At 48.0% G+C, this 10,792-nt stretch overlaps 3 protein-coding genes across 3 annotated transcripts; 2 read left to right on the top strand and 1 right to left on the bottom strand.

Moving 5' to 3' along the window:
- Positions 1-356: 356 nt before the first annotated feature.
- On the top strand, positions 357-1,693 carry N7537_006369 (methionine adenosyltransferase; the record flags this gene model as incomplete). The annotated part of the gene is made up of 4 exons (XM_056897426.1): positions 357-790; positions 841-1,123; positions 1,179-1,316; positions 1,373-1,693. 4 exons carry the CDS (start codon positions 357-359, stop codon positions 1,691-1,693), a joined length of 1,176 nt encoding a protein of 391 aa, XP_056753211.1.
- Positions 1,694-2,531: 838 nt separating this feature from the next.
- N7537_006368 (AMP-binding enzyme domain protein) lies at positions 2,532-4,214 on the bottom strand (the record flags this gene model as incomplete). Its single annotated transcript, XM_056897425.1, has 3 exons — positions 2,532-2,971; positions 3,000-3,924; positions 3,975-4,214. The coding sequence occupies 3 exons, from the start codon at positions 4,212-4,214 to the stop codon at positions 2,532-2,534; spliced, it is 1,605 nt and encodes a 534-aa protein (XP_056753210.1).
- Positions 4,215-4,668: 454 nt separating this feature from the next.
- N7537_006367 (uncharacterized protein) lies at positions 4,669-10,743 on the top strand (the record flags this gene model as incomplete). The annotated part of the gene is made up of 4 exons (XM_056897424.1): positions 4,669-4,863; positions 4,916-5,373; positions 5,425-5,592; positions 7,074-10,743. 4 exons carry the CDS (start codon positions 4,669-4,671, stop codon positions 10,741-10,743), a joined length of 4,491 nt encoding a protein of 1,496 aa, XP_056753209.1.
- Between the last annotated feature and the right edge of the window lie 49 nt (positions 10,744-10,792).

The raw sequence follows: 10,792 nt of genomic DNA, 5'->3' as shown, positions 1-10,792 counted from the left end.
CTGCATAGCAGAGGAACCTTCAAATGTTGAGAGACAAGAAGCTTAGGCTCCACAGAACGCAAAATACGCAAAATACGCAAAATACGTAGAAGACAGAAAGTATATCAAATACATAAGATACACAAAATACCTAAACCGTACTTGCTGTATCGGATGTATCGCGAAATCCGCATGAGCTTTGATCTGTTTGGAATACTCTTTTACAAGAATGGATTTGAGAATCGAGTTTTATAAATGACTACATAAACATGGAGCTCCTCACCCCTTTGGTTGAGACAATCTAGTAAATACTATTTTCCTACACCTGCTCTTGTTGAATTCTGTTTCTTTACTGGTCCTAAATATACCCAACCACTATGTTACTTAAAACTGAGATCACCGAGCCCACCTTTCTCTTCACCTCCGAGTCTGTCGGCGAAGGTCACCCCGATAAAGTATGTGATCAGATAGCAGACGCCATCCTCGATGCTTGTTTGACACAAGATCCTCTGTCCAAAGTCGCCATCGAAGCCGCCGCTCGACCAGGCCTGATCTTTGTGTTTGGTGTCCTGGACACCCAAGCCCAGATTGATGTCGATGCCATTGTCCGCACAGTCCTGAAGGATATCGGATATGACTCTACCTACCAGGAACTCGACTACAAGACCTGCAAGGTAATGGATCACATTGAGCGACGAACTGCTCCCGAAGTCGCCGCGCCATTGGTATTTCTCAGTACTTCCGATACCGAAGCTGCTGGCGATCAGGGCATCATTTTTGGTTATGCCTCGAATGAAACACCACAATCACTGTACGTTCCAGAATTGGTTTGACATTCCCACAAGGTACTTACCACCTTAGGCCCCTCACCATTGATCTCTCACACCGCATTACCCGACAAATGAAGACTTCTCGTTTGGATGGGACTCTTCCCTGGTTGCTACCAGACACCAAGACGCAAGTCACCATCGAATACGCCAGACGCAAGAATGGCGAGACAGTCCCGTTGCGGGTGCATACTATTGTCCTCACGGCGCAGCATACATCGGATGTGACAGTCGAGGAACTGCGCCGGGAAGTTTTTGAAAAGGTTATCCGCAAGGCAGTTCCCGCACAGTACCTAGACGACCAGACTGCTTACTACGTATGTTTTCCCATGCCCCAGAAGCAGCTCTTCCCAAATACTAATTCAGGAATAGATCCAACCCACCGGAGACTTGGGTGTGACGCCATCAGGGAAATTCGCTGGTGTCACCGGTCGAAAGATCGTCGTCGACACCTACGGTGGATGGGGCGCCCATGGTGGTGGTGCCTTTTCCGGCAAAGATTACCGCCAGGTATGTGTTCTTTGTCCTTCTATTCCACACCGATGAGATGCTCACTATTTTCACAGGTTGATCGCTCTGCTGCGTATATGGCGCGATGGATCGCCAAATCGATCGTCCATGCCGGCCTCGCACAGCGGTGTCTTATCCAGTTGTCATACTCGATTGGTGTTGCCGAGCCATTGAGTATCTTCGTCGATACCTACGGAACCGGCAAGATGACCAATTTGCAATTGGAAAAGGTCGTGTTCGAGAACTTCGACATGCGGCCTGCTTTCATTGCGAAAAAGTTGGGATTGATGAAACCCATTTACTACCAGACATCGAAGAATGGGCACTTTACCAACTCTTTATTCCCATGGGAGAAGCCCAAGGATCTGGTTCTGTAGGCTTAGCATAGTTCAGCCGAAATGATAATTTGTTGATTGATTCTTTTTATTTATTTCTAATCTCTTGACGAATAGAAGGGGATAAACAAGGTTTCGTCTATGGGCAATTATCCACCGGCCTCGATGATATATTATTTCGTATTATTAGACAGCCAATATGCGGAGTTCACGTCATACCGTATTTTAATGTAGATATTAAAGTTGAGCTCAAAGTGGATATAGGTTCATTGCAGGATCTGACCAAGTTACGTTCGACTCTGCCGCAATTATGTCAATCCATCGCACTAAAGCGGTTCATTGACATTGCAGAACTAGGCAATTAGGTTTCTTAGGTTAGTGAACCTACCCTACTCCCACTCTACGGTAGCTGGGTTGATCAATGGCTAGCTGAACCTACCTGGTACGAACTAGTTGTCAGTCACCAAAGAGAACTTGCAGATCGCACGCCACTAAGGAGCTCCTGAAGATCTTCAGCTCCCTCAGCAGTGCTAAATCCAAATATTCCCAGCCCCTTGGAGTAAATGTCCGTATGTCGAATCTCGTGGATTGATGTTGTGATTAGGTAAGATACTAATAATACATGTACAGTGTTTGTTACCGTAATTCACAATACCGCAGTCATTTACTCAGTTGCGTACGGCTAGTGGAAATTTTCGAAGCCCAGAGTTAAATACCAATTCACAGTTCATGTTACATAGAATTATAGACCAAACCAGTGGTGGCGAATCTGCTAGGAGAGAGGATATTCAATGAATCACTATTGCGAAAAGAGATATATCTACTATCTTCTTGGAGGGGGCAGGTCTCAGGCAGCCAGACCTCAACAGGTAGCATCGGTCTAGGCCATGCTCCTCAAAGCCCTCCGGTTGATCTTGAATCCCGTCACTGGAATCTGATCGATACAGCGGACCCCACCGGACAGACATTGCAAACCAGTCAGTCCCTCACCCGCATATCGCTCGATATCCTCCTTCGCCTGTTCTGGCTTTTCACGGAATTCGGGCCTCAAAACAACAAATGCAGTCGGTCGGTCCAGTTGGGCAGCTTCATCGCGGCACCCCACCACGACAACACTGCCCACAGCAGGGTGACCGAAGATGATTCCCTCCAGCTCGGCGGCCGAAACATGTGATCCGTAGCCCTCGCCGACCTTGATTAGCTCCTTGAGACGGTCGAGAATATAGACGTTGCTGTCTTCATCAATGTACCCGTAATCGCCTGTCTGGAACCATCCGTCTGAGGTGAAGGCACGGTTGGCCACCTCGTTATCCTTGTATCCTCTGAAACGTGCCAGTTTATTGCGCACGTAGAGTTCTCCCCGACTCGCCAACCCCACACGGAGCGCCAGTTTCCGTGTCAATGACCTTAGCCTGCACACCGTTGACCAGCGTTCCACTTGATCCGGGCCGGCGGGAAGATTTGTCTTCGGTCTGGATAGTGAGGAGCATCGTTTCGGCCGAGGCCCATTCCATTGTCAATGGCAGTCCGTCAAAGCGGCAGGATAGGGCGTCGCGAACGCCTTCGCTAATGGGGCTGCCCGCACTCAAGATCCATTTTATGCTGCTTAGGTCTGTTTCGCTACGGTCGGACGCAAGCTTCGCAGCCAATGGCGGCGCAACAAAGAGGAACGTGATCCCGTGACGGGGGATGACATCGATATTGGATGATTCGAGGGATTCCCTCATCAGCACCACCGGAATTCCCAGTAAGATGTTAAGACCCATATGCAACTTGGCGTTGATGAAGAAGCCGAGAGACAGGGGGGAGATCCAAACATCTTCGTCTGGGTTGGTGGTGGATGGAACTGTGAGGCGAGTGGCTTCCATCGTTGCGATGAAATGGGCGTGGCTGACTAGAACGGACTTCATACTTCCAGTGGAACCGCTGGTGCGATTGATAAAGCCTGTGTATTCTTCCGCCTGGGCATTGGTAGTCAATTCGAAAACCGGGGCGAAATGGCTATCATCGCGGCATCTCGGTTCCACCAGCATGTCTTCCAGATTCGGATATGATGCGGATCCGCGATCCAAAGTAAGCAGCGGAATATCGCGATAGTGGCTCAATGCCTTCTTTGTCAGGGAAATCAGCTTTTGATCAGTCAGAATCAGCTTTGCATTGACCAGTTTGAGATGCGAGACAACGTCCATCTCATTTTGCTGTTTCTGAACTGGAATCAGGGCCACTGTGGCTCCCGCAGCGATACAGCCAAAGTAGGCAATGGGATATTGGATCTTGACATAATGTTAGGTGAATCCAATTGTTCTCATGCAGATAGACATACTAGATCATGAGAAAATATCGCTACCACATCCTGAGGTTGGATTCGATATTCGGCTTTCAAGTGGCGGGCCAATTGCAGGCTCCGCTGTTCTAACTGGCTCAACGTCAACGTCTCCTCAGTCCCGTCTATTTGATATAGAACACGGTCTTTGGGATAATCTTGCCGTCCATGGCGAAAGATGTAAGAAAAGACATCGGCCTGAGGCAACGATGGAAGAGGTAATAATGAATCAAAAATCATCTTGCAAGTATAACAATGAATGGCACAAAAGGAGGACTTAAGCTGTATGTGTCTAACCAAGTATATATACTACTATAGCCAGATTAAATTACTATGTATTTCGTACACGAAAATACAAAATACACGATTGTGCCATCATGCATTTTCATGTTTGTAATGCCTTGGTAATTCACTATAAATATATTGCAGACCTCAATGGTTCCACCTTCTTGCAGTAGTTCGTTTTAACTTTTCTGAAGAAACTTGAACATGGTGAACTGGGCAAGCGCTTGGTACATGTGATGTCGATCGATCGATCGACCCATGTACCGTATGAGGCATCTAATTGACTGGTCTAAAATACATGTCCTAAACCCCATAAGGAATTAGATCACCTGACTGGCCCAATAGTGCAGTTGTTAAAAACACATTCTAATTGTTTTGAGCTGTGCCAGTAAGAGACTGTCCTAGTAAGATGAGTGCATCGCAAGAAAACGCAGAAGATGCTCGATTTATTGACATTTTGGCCCATCTCCCCTATGCCTGCTCCGCCGTTGAGAGATTGGCAGGCGGCAGCGTGAATTGCATTTGCAGGGGATTATTGCTTGACCCGCTGCCGGATGGAAGCCGGAGTGTGGTTATTAGACAATGTTCAGATGCCACTCGATCTGTATGTTGTTTCCTTGCGATTAAGAGTATATGTTTAACGACATTGTTTGCAGGCAGCTGAGCTGGCATTCCTGCATATGGCCAAAGATACTGGCGCTTTTCAGCCTGTCTTGGATAATGGCGTCTCAGTAAGACCCGTACATCTATATCATTTCATTCCCAAGTTACAGATACAACTCTTCGAGGACAAAGTGGACAGTCAGCTATTGAAGTCATTTCTTCTGTCACCTCCTTCTGAGCCCATTATCCAAGACCAAATCATGTCCATCGGCGAAGCGATCGGGCGATGGCTTGCTTGTTTCCATGATTGGGGCAGAAGTCGGATTGAAGAACAAATTTTGAAGATATTTCGACGTAATGAAGACCTTCACTGCAAGACACCTAGTCCTTTATACGAAGCGGTTGCCAACCAATGCGAGGATAAAATCCTCCGGCAAGCAGTCCTCGCGGCTCTTACCAAGAAGGACCAAAGAGTGCAGGGTGTGATTCATGGAGACTTCTCTCCACGAAAGTATGCTTTGTCTTTCCGTATTTATGGTCATATGCTGACAGAGACGAACAGCATTCTCATCAAATATTCATCTTTGCCAGTTGACACAGAGCTTACCGTTATCGATTGGGAGACTATTACATATGAAAACCAGCTCCACGACTTTGCCAATATGATGGCCGTCACCTACATTCAACACCATTTCAGTGGTGTTGGCTCCTTCGGCCCATTGATTCAAGGGTTCGTACGGGGATATCGAGATCTGGACGCGGATTTGTTCGCTGAAGCTTTAATTCTCATTGGAGTCTGGATGCTTTTCTTTAGGCAAATCATGGTGGGACCTGGGTTATCTGAAGCGTCCCAGATAGACCCAAAGGGTAAACTAAAAGGCTTAGCAATCGATCTTATATCGAAGGGAGCGAACAGAAATGTTGGTTCGGCCGAAGGCGACCTCTTGAATTTTTTGACTAGTACATGATTGAGAAATAAAAGGGGTTAATCTGGGAAGCGACCTATCCTTTGAAATCATAATATAGAAATAACAAAGTCTGGGGCCTCCAGTGATATACTTGATCATGATACACTGTTCTCTCGTCATATCTTCATCCCAAGCCTGAGGTTATAGAATGATGCTAAATGCCTTTTCGCAAGGATCCGGTCTAGCTACATCAACAAATAGATCTCAAGAGGAATCAATGTATCACATATGGCAATATATGCCCGAGCATAGATCACACTCTAGTAAGGAAAAGAAGGATTGAGCTCTGCGAATGTGGATCACTGTACTTCGTATAAAACCATGACCAGATGAAAATCATAAACCAGGATACCGACTTGGTTCTTTACACAATAATTACGGAGTATCTTCTAGTCGAATATATAAATCGAGAGTTTCTAGCCGATTGGAGCACCTAACTCAGTCTCACACCTGGGGCCCACCTGACAAGTTGACAACATGCCGATCACAATTTCCGAATATTCATATGTACATATTTAGACCTAGGTACGAAGTATTATTGTAGGTTAGCTCGATCGAGCCAGGAAACCTGATCACTTCATCCGTATCGTGAAAATTACATCCCGATCATATCTCGATATGGTAAGTGATCGACCTAATTTGTTGAGCTCTGCCGCCTCCTACAATTACCGACAACTAGTACGGAGTACGGAGTAAGCCCCCACAGTGCTACCTTCTCCAAATTCCTGTTTTTTGAAGAAACAGACGTGAACTGTGGGGCAACTTAGCTATGTAGGTAGCTACAGCTCTCAACTCCCTACTCCGTACTAGTAAATGGGGTTCTTCGATTTTACACGTTTTTGAATTACATAGGCTATGTAATGTATAATGTGTACTGTATGTATACTGTGTAATGTGTAATGTATAATGTGTATAAAACCGCCTTGCCGAATATAGTTTACTAGAATGAAGATATCCTTCAGATCATGCTCAGTCATATAAAGAGATACCAAGCAAATTTTCTGTCATTGTAGGCCGCAGACATAAAGCGGACTACAGCTGAACTCTCGAATCTGGATGAATTGGGGGAGAATCAAATCCTTGCATTGAGAAGTGAGAAGAAAAGGAAATTTTCGAATAAAATGAGCCACCACTTCACAGATTTTCATCCGGCAAGCTTTCCTGTCTTGTCATTCAATGGCTATCAGGGCTCAGTGAAAGATCGGCTTGACCTGGTTATTGACAATTGTAATGATGCTGTGAGATATCCAGCAACGATCAACGCTTTGGCAGTGGCATGGGGGATCGTGTTGACCACCTTTACGAATTCAACCGATGTGCTGTTTGGCCTTGTGCGGCCGTCCTACTCTGATGTGCAACCATGCATTCTGAGACTCCAACCAGAGGATTCCGTCACGACAGCATTGAATCAGGGGGATGATATCATCAATGCGCCGGATAAGACACTGCAGAGCACCGGCACATTCCACAACATCCTGGTGATTCGGAAAGATGGAGAAGAAATCTTTGTTCCAAAAGTCAACACATGTCCTCTTCAAATACATTGCCGAATCCAGCCTGATGCCATCATGATTCAAGCGATCTTCGATGGAGAAATTTTGGTACCAGAACTTTTGAGGGCTATTCTCTTCCAACTGCGTCATGTCTATACCGGCATCATACACAACCCCGAAACAACTATTGCTGACGTCCAAGGGAGCAGCCCGGAATCCATTGAGAAGATACTTCAGTGGAATGCGGAAACACTCCCTCAATGCGTGGAAAAGCTCGCTCATCATCTCATCGAGGAACGCTGTCGTGAACAACCATTGGCTCCAGCAATCAGTGCCTGGGATGGTACGCTGACGTTCGGCGAACTAGATGAGCAGGCGTCCAAAATAGCTGCTCGTTTAGTCGCCAGCGGAGTGGGTCCAGATCGGTTTGTTGGTCTGCTCATGGAGAAATCCATGTGGACAACAGTGGCCATCTTCGCTGTGCTAAAAGCTGGCGGATGCTTTTATCTCCTAGATGCCTCACAACCCGCCCAACGACTGGCAGTTATGTGTCGCAAGGCTCAACCGCGACTCGTCCTGGCGTCGGCCAAACATGAGGCCTTGGCGGAGCAGTTGGAAGTTCCCATCTGGGTGGTTCCTCGTGACTTGGAAACGGGTGAACTTCCTGCAGTGGAATCCCAACAACTCGCAACTGTTCACCCACGTAACATCATGTATGCCGGTTTTACCTCTGGTTCGACGGGAGAACCCAAGGGGTTTGCAATGGATCATACAGCCTTTGCGAGTGGCCTGACAAACTACGCCCAACAACTTAGTCTGTCTCCCCAGTCACGCGTACTGCAGTATGCCTCCTATGCATTCATCGTCAGTCTCACGGACCAGCTCGCTCCTCTTACTCAGGGTGCCTGTATCTGTGTACCGTCCGAACCGCAGCTGCAGAACGACTTGCTTGGGGCAATTCGTCACCATGAGGCAAACTGGCTCAAACTGACACCATCGGTTCTTCGCCTGCTGGACCCAGGAGACCTTTCTGGACTGAAGACATTGGTAATGGTAGGTGAGCCCATGTCGGCGACCGAATTGGCCAAGTGGCAGCACAGCGGTGTAAACCTCTTGTCCCTATATGGAATGTCAGAGAACTCGAAGGGTTGTTGTTACGGCAGCCGCAACGAGCCCGGCTGCGATGTTCGCCAGTTCAAGAGGCCACTATGTGCAACCCCTTGGGTGGTCAGTCCCCATGATCCGGAAATCCTCATGCCAATTGGGGCGGAAGGAGAACTACTACTCGAAGGGCCGTGTCTGAGTAGAGGGTATATGAATAATCCAGAGCAAAACTGGATGACCTTTTTACATGATCCCGCTTGGCTGAAACAGGTCCGACCCGATAGCAATAGTCGATTTTTGAGGACCGGTGATCTCGTCAAATACAACCCGCAGGATGGAACCTTACACTTGCTGGGCCGCAAAGGTACCGGGATGGTCAAGATTCGCGGCCAGCGGATCGAGCTTGCTGAGATCGAACACCACCTATGCCCTCAATTTAACACCCATGAACCATCGGTGGTCGACGTGGTTGTTCCATCAGATGACACAGCCCAAAATCCACTTTTGGTTGCCTTTGTTCCTATTGGAAAGCAGCAGTCCACGCTCCAGCGCGATGGTATAATCGAAGGCCTCTTTGCCTCACCCACTCAGGACTTCCGCCAGAAAGCGAGAAACGCCTTGTCAAACCTACATCAGTCTCTCCCCAGCTTCATGGTACCCCCGGCTATTGTAGCCACTGTGGCATTGCCCCAAACTGCGACTGGTAAGCTAAATCGGCGAGTGCTGCGCGAAGAAGCATCCAAGCTGTCCCGCAAAGACCTACTGGCATACATCTCCCACGACTCTGTTCATCAAGATCCCATCACGCCCCAAGAGACTCTTCTTCAAACAGTATGTTCGCAGGTGCTTAACCTCCCATTGGTGACGGTAGGGATGCAGTCCAACTTCTTTGATCTCGGCGGTAACTCCATCACTGCTCGAGAGTTAGTAACCAAGTGCCGACAGAGCGGCCTGTACATAGCCGTGGCCGATATATTCCGAGCGTCGTCCCTACTGAGCCTTGCTGAATGTCACCAAAAGGATGATATCTCAGTCCCGGACGAGGCATATGATCCGTTCAAAGCAGTCCGAGATGAGTTTCTCGCCAATCTCCCAGCTCCGTTGACAGAAGACCAGATCGAGGACGCTTTTCCAACACTGGAGGAGCAGCACACCTTGGCTTCTACACATATGCTTGACTATCACCTTTATGAATTGAAGGGCCCTGTTGATCTATTGCAACTCCACCGCGCCTGTCAAGCGGTTGTCGACGAGCATACCATCTTGCGGTCGATTTTTATCCCCTTCCGAGAGGACATACTCCAGGTTATTCTGCGCCGTGTAGATGTACCCTTCGCGGTTCATCCCTCAGGAGACCAAAGTGCTCAAAGCTGGGCGAAATCATTCTGTGAGGCAGAACTGCAGAAGAGGTATCACGCTGATGAGCCCCGAGTCGAGTTCAAACTGGTCCAAGATGCACCAGACCACTCCATCCTGATCATCAGGCTGCTACACGCCCAGTACGATGCAATCGGCCTCCAGAAGCTTGTGTCTGATTTGTGGGCCAAATACGATAACCAAGAAGCACGCATCGAATCCGACTTTTCAGCTTATGCGCGAGAGTGCTTCCGACAGAGAACCCCTGAGGCGTACGCATTCTGGGGAAACCTGCTTCAAGATTCACAAGTCACTCCGGTTCCCTTCCCAATTGTTCCGGTGGTGGGGGAGAAAAGTGTAGGCTTTGAGAGGGAGGTGTCTCTGCCTACGCCCCCTGCTGGGATAACCATGGCTACGGCTATCAAAGTAGCCTGGGCAACGGTGCTACAAGAATGGACAGGCTCCTCGGACGTTGTCTTCGGGCAATTGATCACCGCTCGAAGCCTACTTCTTCCCGGTATTGAGGAAGTTCTCGGCCCCTGCACTAACACAATCCCCGTCCGAGTTCAACGAACTCTAAAGTCTGACACTCCCCGTGAGCTACTTCGTGCTGTCCAGTCTCAGCATGCTGAGAGTATCGGGTTTGAGACCATTGGATGGAATGACATTGTGGGAAATTGTACCAAGTGGTCATCAGGAGTCAAACCGGGTTCGGTCGTGGTGTTTCAAAACTATAACAAAAATGTAAGGACACAGTTTGGTCAGCTGTCCTGCCAGAAGAGCACACAATTCTTCAATCTCCCCCCTGAGGATGTCGTGTGGTTGCTTGTGTTTCCTACTAGCACGACTACTTTGTTTGTAATCGAGTCTTCCAACTCTATTCTCAGGGAAAATGAGGTAGACATACTTCTGGATCGATTCTGTGAAGTTTTGGGGGAGGTTTGCAGCAGGAAGGAATGAGCTAGTTTCCGAAGCTGCACGCTTCTGGGAAGCCTTGCTAATTGCTAAA

The sequence above is a fragment of the Penicillium hordei genome (genome assembly GCF_028827395.1).
Source record: "Penicillium hordei strain IBT 12815 chromosome Unknown utg000003l_segment0_segment0, whole genome shotgun sequence".
In the NCBI taxonomy this organism is placed as follows: Eukaryota; Fungi; Ascomycota; class Eurotiomycetes; order Eurotiales; family Aspergillaceae; genus Penicillium; species Penicillium hordei.
This window is presented reverse-complemented; position numbering and strand designations above follow the sequence as displayed.